Below are 12382 nucleotides of genomic sequence, written 5' to 3'. Positions count from 1 at the left end.
GAATGAAAAAAAAAACAACAATAGACATGGAACTTAAGAACTGGATCCACATACTAAATTGATTACGATTAAGTAATAGCAAAGGCACTCAACGGCAATAAGACATAAAACTTACAAGTGCCATCACTGATATTCTTTTTGAAGTATCAAAGAGAATAAAATGCTGAGCAGACTATAAAAGTAAAAAACAAAAAGGTTATGTTTATTAAGAAATTATTGCAACAGAAGTTATCATTATAAGTGCAAACAAAAAAACGAGCAACATTAGCAATGCACTCATCCAGCACTATGATTGATATAGTCCTCCAGAAAAGACAGTGTCAATTCTTAGTGAAGGCAGGTCATTCAACTGCAGTAAAAGAATGCTTCCATACATGAAGATGACATGGCTCAGAGAAATAAAAAAGAAGATTCCAAATGAAGACTTATATACACAAAAGGCAATAAAAATGTGGGATGAACAGAACCGATCACATCTTTTCATGCCCAAACAAAGTAAACTGGAAGAACCAGTCACACACATGAAAGAATATTTTTCCAGAACATAAACTGGAAGTACCAGTCACACACATGAAAGAATATTTTTCCAGAACATAAACTGGAAGTACCAGTCACACACATGAAAGAATATTCCCAAAGATACAGCCCCTAACAAAAGCTATTATACATCCTGCAAAACCTATATAGCGGGGCTGCGAATATAGCATTCGTTACACACGCAGAGAAAGTATGGAATAAAAGTGTAGCTATACTAAATGCACAGCCTCTTTCAAGAAAAATACAATCACTATGTTACTGATGGGAACTGAATATGAAATGGCTTATTCGCCTCCTGCTGCAATGGTATAAATGTCAGAAAGTACTATGCTCTATCTCAGTAGTTTCTTGCAGCACTGCGGAAACATGAATTCTTGACCAATCCCCTTGAGATGTGCTCATACATGCTGTGTCGTCTGCTCAGCGTCTGCTTGGCATTCTGTCAAGCAGACGCTGACGGGATGCCACAGCGTCTCAGTGCCACTAACATTCTTCATGGTCGGTGGATTGATGCAAAAAATGTTTTGATGCCATAACCCTAAGCTTCATTTACATGAATGCGATAGCGGACTTCGCTTTACCTGTACGTTTTCCCTGCAGTTACCCTGCACCCTCCTTAGCAAGTAGTAAGAGCGAACACTCTCATAAATGTTAACATGCGGCACAGCGTCTGCTCGTCCACTACTTGGCATTTGCTAGCTACCATCATCGCATATCGTGCTAGAGCAGGGTAGCACGTGGAATCTCGTTTATACGATTTTGCATATGTTTTTCGGGATAATATTGCTACACGCGTGTGGTATTTGATTGTTTTAACGAGGCGCACGGGCGCCATCACTTGATAAAAAGAAGAGGAAGAACAAGCTGGGCTCGCGCTGTGAATCTAACCGGTCAGAGCTTCAAACACTGTTGTATATATAACCTGTAAATAGTTGCTCATCTTACTGACTCGTCCTTCGCGTAACATTGTGGTGGAGGTGGAACGTTCCCCGTCCTCGCCATGGAGCTCCGAAGCGGCCGCACCGTCGTCTTCTCAGCCATGGCTTCCTATGGCAACACGCTGTCGCCACCTACAGCTGCGGCGTCGCCGGTCGTGCTCGTCAAAAAGAAAGATGGCACGTGGCATTTCTGCGTTGATTACCGCCACCTAAACCGAATCACTAAAAAGGACGTTTACCCTTTACCACGAATCGACGACACTCTTGATTGTCTTCACGGTGCCAAATACTTTTCGTCCATTGACCTTCGATCTGGTTATTGGAAGATTTCCATCGATGAGCAAGACCAAGAAATCACAGCTTTCATCACTCCTGATGGCCTCTACCAATTTTCAAGGGTACCTATGCCGTTTGGTTTATGCAATGCCCCGCCACGTTCGAACGGATGGACTCTCTGCTTCAAGGTTTCAAATGGTCAACTTGCCTTTGTTACCTCGATGACGTCCTTGTGTTTTCTCCTACATTTGATACGCACCTTGAGCGCATCGCAGCTATCTTTGACGTCTTCCGCAAGGCTGGGCTCCAATTAAACTCATCGAAGTGCCACTTCGGGTGCCGACAGATTACAGTGCTAGGCCATCTCGTCGATTATTCCGGAGTACAACCCGACCCGGAGAAAGTTCGAGCAGTAACGGCTTTTCCTGTACCTCAGTCTGTCAAAGACGTCCGGAGTTTTGTGGGGCTCTTTTCTTATTTCAGACGGTTCGTGAAAGATTTCGCAGCAATCGCTCGACCACTCACTGAACTTCTGAAGAAAGACGTGCCTTTTACTTGGGGTTCCCCTCAGGCTGCCACATTTTCACGCCTTATCACACTTCTGACCAATCCACCGATCTTGGCCCACTTTGACCCGTCCGCACCAACAGAGGTCCGAAGCCATGCCAGTGGTTATGGGATTGGTGCCATCTTAGCGCAACGCCAACATGGACACGACCGTGTTATAGCCTACGCTAGCCGGCTCTTGACAACTGCAGAGCGCAACTATTCGATTACCGAGTGCGAATGTCTTGCTCTCGTCTGGCTTGTTTCAAAGTTCCACCCATATTTATATGGCAAGCCCTTCTCAGTAATCATGGACCATCATGCGCCGTGTTGGCTTTTGTCGCTCAAGGATCCTACTGGCCGGCTAGGTTGTTGGGCCCTCCGACTACAAGAATATCCCTACACAGTCGGGACGCCAACACCAGGACACAGATTGCCTCTCTCGCTACCCAGTCAAAGACCCGACCTCTACGTCTGAGCCTGACACCGACGCCTGCGTTCTCTTTATTTTTCCACTGGTCCATGTCGCCGATGAGCAGCGCTGTGACCCGTCCTTGCGTATCATCACTAACCGCCTGGAATCGCCACTTGCCGACAATTCTCTTCCCTTATTCACACTTCAAGATGGCGTACTCTACCGCCACAATGTTCACCCCGACGGCCCAGCATTACTCCTTGTGATCCCTAAACACCTTCGCTCAGCTGTTCTCCACGGACTTCATGACCTCCCCACTGCCGGTTACCTCAGTGTGCCACGTACCTACGAGCGGATCCGCCGACACTTCTTTTGGACAGGGCTTGCTCGCTTCGTTCGAAGATATGTAGCTGCGTGTGAGAAATTCCAGCGACACAAGACACCATCGACGCTGGGCACCTTCAACCAATCGACATTCCAGCGGAGCCATTCTTTCGGTTTGGTTTAGACTTACTTGGTCCTTTTCCTCTTTCTACCTCTGGGAACATGTGGATCACTGTGGCCACAGATTACGCCATACACTATGCCATCACCCGAGCGCTCCCTACAAGCTGCGCCACAGACGTTGCCGATTTTATTCTACGCGACGTGATTTTATTACATGGAGCTCCGCGACAACTTCTCACAGACTGTGGCCGGACATTCCTGTCAAAAGTTATCGCGGACATCCTGCAGTCCTGTGCCACGAGGCACAAGCTATCCACATCATACCATCCACAAACAAATGGCCTCACAGAGCATCTTAATTGCACTCTCACAGACATGCTCGCGAAGTATGTCTCTTCAGACCACACTGACTAGGACCTCGTTCTACAATTTGTCACGTTTGCGTATAATTCCTTGCGCCACGACACAGCCGGTTATTCCCCATTTTCCCTTCTGTTCGGCCGAGAACCAGCACTGCCCCTCGACACAGCTCTCCCTGTTCACGCGGCACCCACCAGTGAATATGCACTTGATGCCGTCGCCCGCGCTTCCCACGCAAGGGAAATTGCCCGTGACCGCCTTCTGAGCTCCGAAGAGAGTCAAAGGCGTTTGTACGACAGGCGACACCGAGACGTGCACTTCCCACCTGGTTCTTTGGTGCTTCTATGGTCTCCGTCATGTCAGGTCAGCCTGCCAGAAAAACTGCTGTCTCGTTACACAGACCCCTACTGAGTGCTTCGTGCCGTGACTCCCGTCACCTACGAGATCGTCCCTGACGCCCCATCTGCTACTCAGTCCAGTGATATCGTGCACGTTACACAACCAAAGCAGTATCACCCTCCCAGTGATGACATTTAGACACTCCAGTACGTCGCTTCTGCCGCCGGGGGATTATGCTACACGCGTGTGGTATTTGATTATTTGAACGAGGTGCGCGGGCGCCATCACTCGAGAAAAGAAGAAGAACGAGCTGGGCTCGCACCGTGAATCTAACCGGTCAGCGCTGCAACCGCTGTTGTAAATATACCCTGTAAATAGTTGCTCGTCTTACTGACTCATCTTTCCCGTAACATAATGTTTTTGTGTTTTTTTCTCTTTTTCCGGCCAACACCCCATAGGAGCAATGTATTTTCATACGGTTGTAGCGATCGTGTTTTCACCTGAAATTAGATAATACGACTGCAAACTGGTATTTCTGAAACTAGTAGCTTTGTATTTAAGTGTACTAGATTAAATTACATTCCAAAGGCCCATGAAAAACATGTCAAGGGCAGGCCTCACTAACGAAAAAATGCGCGACACAAAAGCTGTCGCAAAGCAGGTAATTTGTGCCGCAAGAGGGACCATTTGTGCAGGACCGATTTAAATTGCCATGCACCGCTGCGGCAAACAAGCCGCGAGCGGAGGCCAATGAGAGCATAACGGCGTGTTATGTGGAGCAGTATCACTTGACACCACAGGAAGCTTTTCTAGCGAGTTTTTCACCAAGCAACATTGTTTTCTTACTCTTTGGACCTTGCTTTGGATTATACGATTTATCGATGATACGTTTTATTTTCCGGTTCCCGTGAAGATCGTATCAACGAGATCACATAAATTCTTGATGTAGTGAGCAATTACGCCTTTATAGCATTCCATATTGTCGACGCATCACCAGTGGTAATATTGTGGCGCAATCTCCTAACTAGAAATCAAATCAGTTTTACGGCTCAGCGCTGTGACTGTAGTCCTAGCAACGTGAAACCAAACAGCCAATCTCAATAATTACGACAAAACATACCTAACCCGTTGACCTCGCCTTGAGATGGGACTTAGCAATGACGGATTTGGCCCCTTGTTTATTTCTGACAGGGCACAGAGCCAGTAAAAAGCGTGAATTCGCATCGAAGCGGGTGGTCGGCGCAGTATGGTTTGTGTTTGGAAATGTGTTTCTATAAGTGATCACGGTTAGGGTGCGTATTACAGTTACTGGCATTAACTGCTACAGTAATTCTCGGTATACGAAGTGCATGTGCAAAGGCCATAACATGTCACATATCGCTGTGCCATATCATGTAGCGAGCAAAAACTAAACTCTCTAGTGCAGCCAATAATCAGCCAGTTATGCCCGGAACTACATACCACTCGGGAAGGATATTGTTTGTGTACGACTTGTACTTTTGGCAGTGCTGCAAGGTACTTGTGAGATGAAGTATAACACCTAACAGTCTTCGGGCACCGCAACCTCCTCAATGACAGAGCAACATTTGTGTTCCTACAGGCGTAATTTTTATGACAACTTATGAAACATTGCACGATATGACTCAATAAAGGTCCACATGCCAGCAAAATGTCATTGCACAATGTCCTCACACAATCCACAGCATAAAAAAAAAGAGTATCAGATACTATGACAGTTTGAATGAATGTATCTTGGTTCTTCAGCTTGAGAACACCTTAATTCATTTAGATATATACAAACTGATTGTGTGGAAAAATCATTAATATGAATGAGATACTACCTGGTATTGATGCAGAGGATCATAATTTAAAATCATGTTTTTATATGTATCCATTTTCACTAAGGTGAATACCATAGCACAGTGAAACCGTACACTTCAAGAGAGAAAAAAAAAGTACTTAATCATGCTAAAGTGATAAATGAGTGTTTCAAGGTGTTTTCTTTAGAAACAATTAGAAAACAACAAAATGACAAACACAGGTTCTTTTATGAGTGCACTCATAAGCTCTTGACGTCTTGCAAATTATAGCTCCAAAACAAGGCACCCACATACTAGTTGTACCTGAGTCCTTTCCATACTCGAGAGGATTAAAGGGGCCCTGAAAGACTTTTCTAACTAAATGCAGAATGACCTAACTATTAAATTACATTTCCTCAATGGCGCCATCTTTTTCTCGGATCCTTCAAGTAAAAGTGGTGTTAGACTTAGTTATTGCACCAATGAGTGGCTTTCTCTCTTCTTTCGCCTCCAGTAGTGTCTTGCCCGAAAATTGAGTGTCTCGGTGGCGAGAGGGCTAGTTGTGGCACCACAAGTTGGCCATGGTAGACAACACTACACAGCACACCATTGCTATCTCGTAATATATATATATATATATATATATTTGTTCATAATTAGAGGAGATGGGAGGAACTGAAATGTGAGGTTACCATGTTGCTAGAAGGCAAGCTTCGCTGCTAGCATAAGCACTCCCCTTTACCTCCTACTAGTGTCTGCAAGTCCCATTTCTTTCTGGCCTTCTCCAATACCCGAGACAATGAACCAAATCACATGTATAAATCACGAGCCCCCAGGATCCTTATTTTGCCATGTTTGCCATGTCTTTAAAGAAAGGATCCACTACTGTGAGAAATGGCACAGACACCAATTTCATCATCCCTGCCGATAGCTTCGTAGTGTGGAAAGCATAGCAAGTCTCATTGCATAATGCCGATTCCCAAAAAGTCAGCTTTGCCGCAGCACAGAAACACTATGCAATCAAACATACGCAAAGTATTGCGGTGAAGCATACCAAGATTATAAAAGGGCCACTGTCACAGAGGGGATGTACGCGTTTCTTAATGATACAGGTGCACATCCGCTTTTCCTGTCACAGTACAAGCACAGACACCAAATAAGTGTACTGGCAGGCCTTCAGAGCAATTTCGGACTTCGTTGCGGTGTCGGACTTCGTTTTACTGCCTTAAGGTCAGTAAAAGCCACAGAGAGAGAGAGAGAAACGTTTATTGTTGAAACAGTGTCCCGAGCGAGGCCCGGTATCACCCTGAGGTGGGAAGGTTCCTTAGTCCAGGAACTCTCTGGCTTCGACTGCCCTCTTGGCCCTGGCAACGAGTTGTCGTTGGTCTTCCAGGTTCCCGACGGCGAGCTTGGCCTCCCACGTTTTGACTAGGTGGTCTTCGTTTGCTTGTGGTGTTCGCGCCCATTTCCGGCTGCATTTCGCTGTCTTCATGCCACGGGCATTCTAGGAGCAAGTGTGCCAGAGTGTCGGGAACGTTGCAGAGAGGGCAGAGGTAGCCGTGGAGCGTCAGGTAGGGGCGACGCATTATAGTTCCATGAACGTACATATTGCTTTGTAGGCATCTGAGGACCACGCTTTCTTCTTTGCCAAGGTTTGGGTGCGGTGGAGGGTACCACGCGGCGCTCATTTTTTTTTTTCTTTTCAGATTGCACCATTTTTGACGTTTTGGCAGTTCATAGAAAGCCCAAAAAATCGTTCACTAACTGTGTCTGGTGAGGCCTTTATGTGTGTGACCTTGGTTTCCCACCTCAATGCCGGGCCCCCTCCAGAAGAAGGACACACAGGCTTTGAATTAAAATTTGAGCTCTTTTCGTGATGTGCAATAGTTTCATAGTTTGCTGAATAAATGTCACTGTGCCACCAATCCACCATGCTTTTTCGTTCAGTCAGTTTCCAACAAGTCCTGATTACTGGCCTAACATTCAGAATTTATCTTGACTATCTCAATGCAAACAGCAGTGTTTTGAAGGCAAAGTTGAGGGATGAGCGCTTTTCAATTTGTTATGCCTGCACATGAAAGGATACCTTTCATAAATGCAAGCATTATCAGCGAATTCTCCCTGCAACTTGTTAGATTATGCCGAAACATCTTGTGAAGTGGCTTGACGGTTAAACATATAAAGACATATCAACACTTGCTTCCTGATGCACCACAATGCCATGCAGCATACTGCGCAGGTATGTAGATTCATAATTTGAGTCTGCCTAATACATGATGCACACCTACAGGGCTGGTGACTTAGTGCTGTCACAGTGCTGTGTTTTCATATGTTTCTTCAAGGTACCAGACCGCGCAAAAGACTTGGAGCAGATGGTGCAGCTGTATGGTCGCTCGCCCGAATGGACGCGTAGGTGTTCATTCAGATGGCCACTATCCACAAAAGCCTGAGGGCACGAGGGGCACTGATATGGCCGCTCACCTGAGTGGATGCGTAGGTGAATATTCAAATGGCTCTTATCCACAAAAGTCCGAGAGCAGGAGGGGCAATGATATGGCCGAACGCCCAAGTGGGCCCGCAAATGAACATTTAGAGCGTTTTTGTGTGAGAAGTCCTGAGGGCACAAATGGCATTTATACGGCCGCTCACCAGTGTGGACACGCAGGTGTGTGTCAAGAGTGCCCTTATTTGTGAAGCTCTGACAGCATGAAGGGCACTGAAATGGCTTGTCACCTGCGTGAATGCGCAAATGAATAATCAGGTGGGATTTGCGTGAGAAGCTGTAAGAGCAGAAAGGGCATTGAAAAGGATGCTCACCTGTATGAACCCTAATGTGTGCTCTTAGATCGGCCGGTCTTCTAGTTTTATAGTCACAGCGATCACAGTGGTGGAGGTGTCCTCTCCGTGACTTGTCGTCCTTGGTAGTTATTGGACAGGATGAATGCTTTGACCCTGCATAATGAAAACCAAATTGCACCTATTGCCAAGATCAGAACGCACAGATGCTAGTGCTAACGATGAGCCCTCATTAAAACCTCATAAAAAGTGCATTTGGTGGCAAAAATAAGTGAGCGTTCAAGTTATATCGCTCAACTTCTCTGAAGCACCCAAAAACAATGAAATTCAAAATATTGCTACTAGGAGAGAGAAGCGTGGAGTTTTTAACAATGAATTGCAATGAAGGTTATTTATATATAAGTGCAAGCAAGCAGCAAGCATATTAACAATAATTGCAATCGCAAAGCTGAAGCATTCATATATTGCTCGAAAACAGAGTCAATTCATATTGCAAACACCTAATTCAATTACTGTAAAAGAATGCTTACATGCAAGAAACAACATGGCTCAAGCCACGGTTGAAATATAGACAAGTGTCTCAACGGCGCTGTCTGCGTGCAGAGCGAGCAGACAACAATTCTGTTCGGACTTCCTCTCTTTAGCGACAGGAGCGCTGCAGATGTTGGGGGATCAACATTTTCTGTCGTCTGCTAGCAGCGGAAGGCACAGTGCTCACGTATTAAGCTACAAAACGGACTTGTAATGCACAATTTCACTTTTTCTATGGCACTACTAGCTCCAGCCAATTCTGTGTTAATGGTTCCCTGTGCTATTTGCAAAGAAAACTTGAATATGCAACTAGAAACAACCTAGTGAACTCTCTGATCTTGATTTGCAGTGCGGTCATGCATCGTCAAACAATGTCGTAGTTGGTGTTTTCAGCAAGTTTTCTGCCCGTGCTTGTCTAGATGTGCTTGTGTTGTGTCTCAGGTGAAAACTGCTGCACTGTAGCCTCGATTGTGCGTTAACATGCAGGCAGTGACAGAGAAGTACTCAGCTGAGAAGGCAATCAATGCAGTGCGAACATTTTGGTTTGGATGTACAAGAACCTTTAAACTTTCTATTTGTGAGTACAACTCCTTTTTACGAATTGCTTTGCTCACAAACAATTGTTATAGTATTACTCTAGCTACCCAGTGCATCATTCAAGCACTGTTGGGAAATGTCTGTGCAGTCTTGTTTGTTTATCGAATTATCAAAATTGCATTTTATTCGTCCAGTGCATGCATTTTGAACAATGCGATGAAATTAATAAGTTGAGAATGCACCTGGTGCTACGGGTATGCAGTCTCACTACTGAGCGTTGTGAGATGTTTATTAGTGAAAAAAATGATGTTCCAAAGGACAGTGACAGTCTAAGCAAACAAAGCTTTTTGTGCTGTTTGCTTCGACTGACAATAATTAGAGGTGATGTGGACTGCGAATGCTTAATTTCTTCAGCATTTAGTGCAATAAGAGAGTAGAGAGTTCATAATAAATGTTACCTTGTATGCAAAACTGCCATTTGTCTGCATAGTACACAGAACACACAGGAAGATGTGTTATCTTGAGGCGTTGATGCGCGACATTGTTTATGGAGGGCTGAGCATTGCCACTGCTTCACATGGTACATCTCATTGCGGCAGAAGTGTTGGCTAAATTATGGGGCTACAAGTACCAAAACCACAATCGAATTATAAGGCATGCGTAGTGGCGAACTCCAGATAATTTTGATACCCTGGTGCTCTTGAAAAATTGTGGACATAAATCCAAGTGCACGATCGTTTTGTATTTCAGTATCATTGAAATCTGGCTGCCGCAGCGGGGATCGAACCCGCGGTGTTGGGCAATGTTATAGCTGTAGAGCTACCACGGTGGGCAGAGAAGTGTTGATTTGAGGTTCTACCGCTTCTGTAGTATAGCCTAGACCCTACGGTGAATTAATGCAGCTTTGCGTCTACACGCCTTGCATTTGTTCTCTGCTTGACAAATTTGCATGGTGCTTATTTTTCAGAAATTGCAAAAATGTACCGTATCGGACTCTCAGTTTGCCCGCAACCGTTGTCTGTCTATAGCAGTAGCATTTTCTTACCGCCTCATGTCTTCTTTTCGTTCTCCCGCCCTAACCTCCTGTATGGGAACTGTGAGCAAAGAGTGGGAAGGCTGTTATTCACTTGTTTCGCGACTGTGTCGGTTCTACTCATTCTATGCCTCCTCTAACCCCTCCTCTCTACCATTCCATCTACTTCCCTTCAGGACTTGCACTTTAGTAGAAGGGTAAGGAATACAGTTTCTGCAACGCTTTTGAGGGGGGTAACGGATAAGTACAGGTGTCAAGAGGTTAATGTTACTAAGCCCAGGGAGCTCCAGAGGGCATTGTACACATGCGACACAATGGAAAAGGCCCAAACGAGTTTCTGTGCCCATGAAGCCGTATCGGACACCTCTCACTCCGTGGCCTAGTACCCCCAGAAATAATTTATTTGTGGCTCCCCATTAATTAATAGGGGACTTTCACGAGCTGCGAAGCACATTTAGGTTTGGCCAGTGCTATTAAGTTTAATATTTAGGAGGACAAAAATAAGCTTGGTTCCCAAAAGCTCACTGGAAACATAGACGGGTACACAGTCATATATGGGACACTTTACTAGCGATTCTTTTATGCGTGCACATGGCAGAGGATCCCCGCACACCGCACTAGGCGCTGTGGTTGACTCATTAATGTTCCACGACCAAAAAAATAATTGCCGCATCAGCGTCGTTCAGACACCTAGTCTATTCTTCCACTGTCGCTCAAACAGACCCATAACAAAGAAGGCTCCTCGAAGGAGTGCACCAATTAAATCAAACAGGCAGTAAAAATGTGATTCAATAATAAGTGAATTCTGGGGTCTTATGTGGCAAAACCACTATCTCATTACGAGGTACGCTCCAGTAGGGGACTGAGCATTAATTCTGACCAATTGAGTATCTTTAACGTGCACCCAATGCACAGCACAAGAGCATTTTCAGATTTCGCCCCCATAAAAATGTGGCTGCCAGGGCCAAGGTTTGATCCCACGACTTCGTGCTTAGCAGTGCAGCACCATAGCTGCTAAGCCACTACAGTGAGGTATGCGAGATGAATACAAAAGACGTCTTATCATGCCCCCAGAAAAAAAAATGGGGAAGAAACCAGACTCACAGATGAATAAACATTCACAAACATACAGCCACTAAAGAAGCGATCACACATTCTTCAAATGCTACATAGTGGGGATGAGAATACAGCATATTTCGTCTACTAGAAATACACAAAGTAGGCAGAGTAAGTGGAGAACAACAGTGTTGTCAAGGATAAACATCTTCTACCGATCACATAACACAACATTAAGCATAGAGCTTTTACCAAAAGTAAAAGCCATTATGTTATTGATGACAGATGAATATGAAATGTCTAGTCGGCTTGCTGCTGTGTTTGTCAAAGCATCAAAGAGTATTCACTCATCACAGCATTCCAGCACGAAGAATTCCTCAAATACAAAGCAGCGCTCGTGCTCCTATTGGCTTCTTTTCGTTTGACAAAGGTTGTACATACAATTTCTCATGAAACTTTGCGCAATATCTTTAATATGACTCAATAAAGTGCCATCACGCTACTACAATGTCATCACACAATCCACAGCGAGAAAGAAAGGGAGCATTAGAGACCACGAAGGTATGAATCTATGAATCCGCTGTTCTTCAGCTTGAGAGTATCTGAATTCATTTAAATACATACGACAGGAGAATAGTACCCTGGCGTTGCACGAACAGGAGAATCATTACAAAACCTCCAGAAAAAGTGACACAGAAGAGAAAGTTCACCTTCGGCAAAAAGCAGGGCAAAGAATGAACACCTAGAATGATCCTAAATGGCAAGACAATAA

At 44.9% G+C, this 12382-nt stretch overlaps 2 protein-coding genes across 2 annotated transcripts in view; one reads left to right on the top strand and one right to left on the bottom strand.

The window, feature by feature from the left end:
- Positions 1-12382, top strand: part of LOC119454348 (zinc finger protein 135-like) — a 267008-nt gene that overhangs the window by 101094 nt on the left and 153532 nt on the right. The gene's annotated exons all lie outside the window — the stretch shown is intronic.
- Positions 1-12382, bottom strand: part of LOC119453730 (gastrula zinc finger protein XlCGF49.1-like) — a 219249-nt gene that overhangs the window by 139505 nt on the left and 67362 nt on the right. Inside the window, exons 4-5 of the mRNA XM_049668386.1 lie at positions 8475-8609; positions 8139-8390 (exon numbers count right to left, since the gene is read on the bottom strand). Of these exons, the coding sequence (XP_049524343.1) occupies positions 8139-8390; positions 8475-8609 (387 nt within the window). The remainder of the gene's footprint in view (positions 1-8138; positions 8391-8474; positions 8610-12382) is intronic.

Source organism: Dermacentor silvarum, chromosome 5 (genome assembly GCF_013339745.2).
Source record: "Dermacentor silvarum isolate Dsil-2018 chromosome 5, BIME_Dsil_1.4, whole genome shotgun sequence".
In the NCBI taxonomy this organism is placed as follows: domain Eukaryota; kingdom Metazoa; phylum Arthropoda; class Arachnida; order Ixodida; family Ixodidae; genus Dermacentor; species Dermacentor silvarum.
This window is presented reverse-complemented; position numbering and strand designations above follow the sequence as displayed.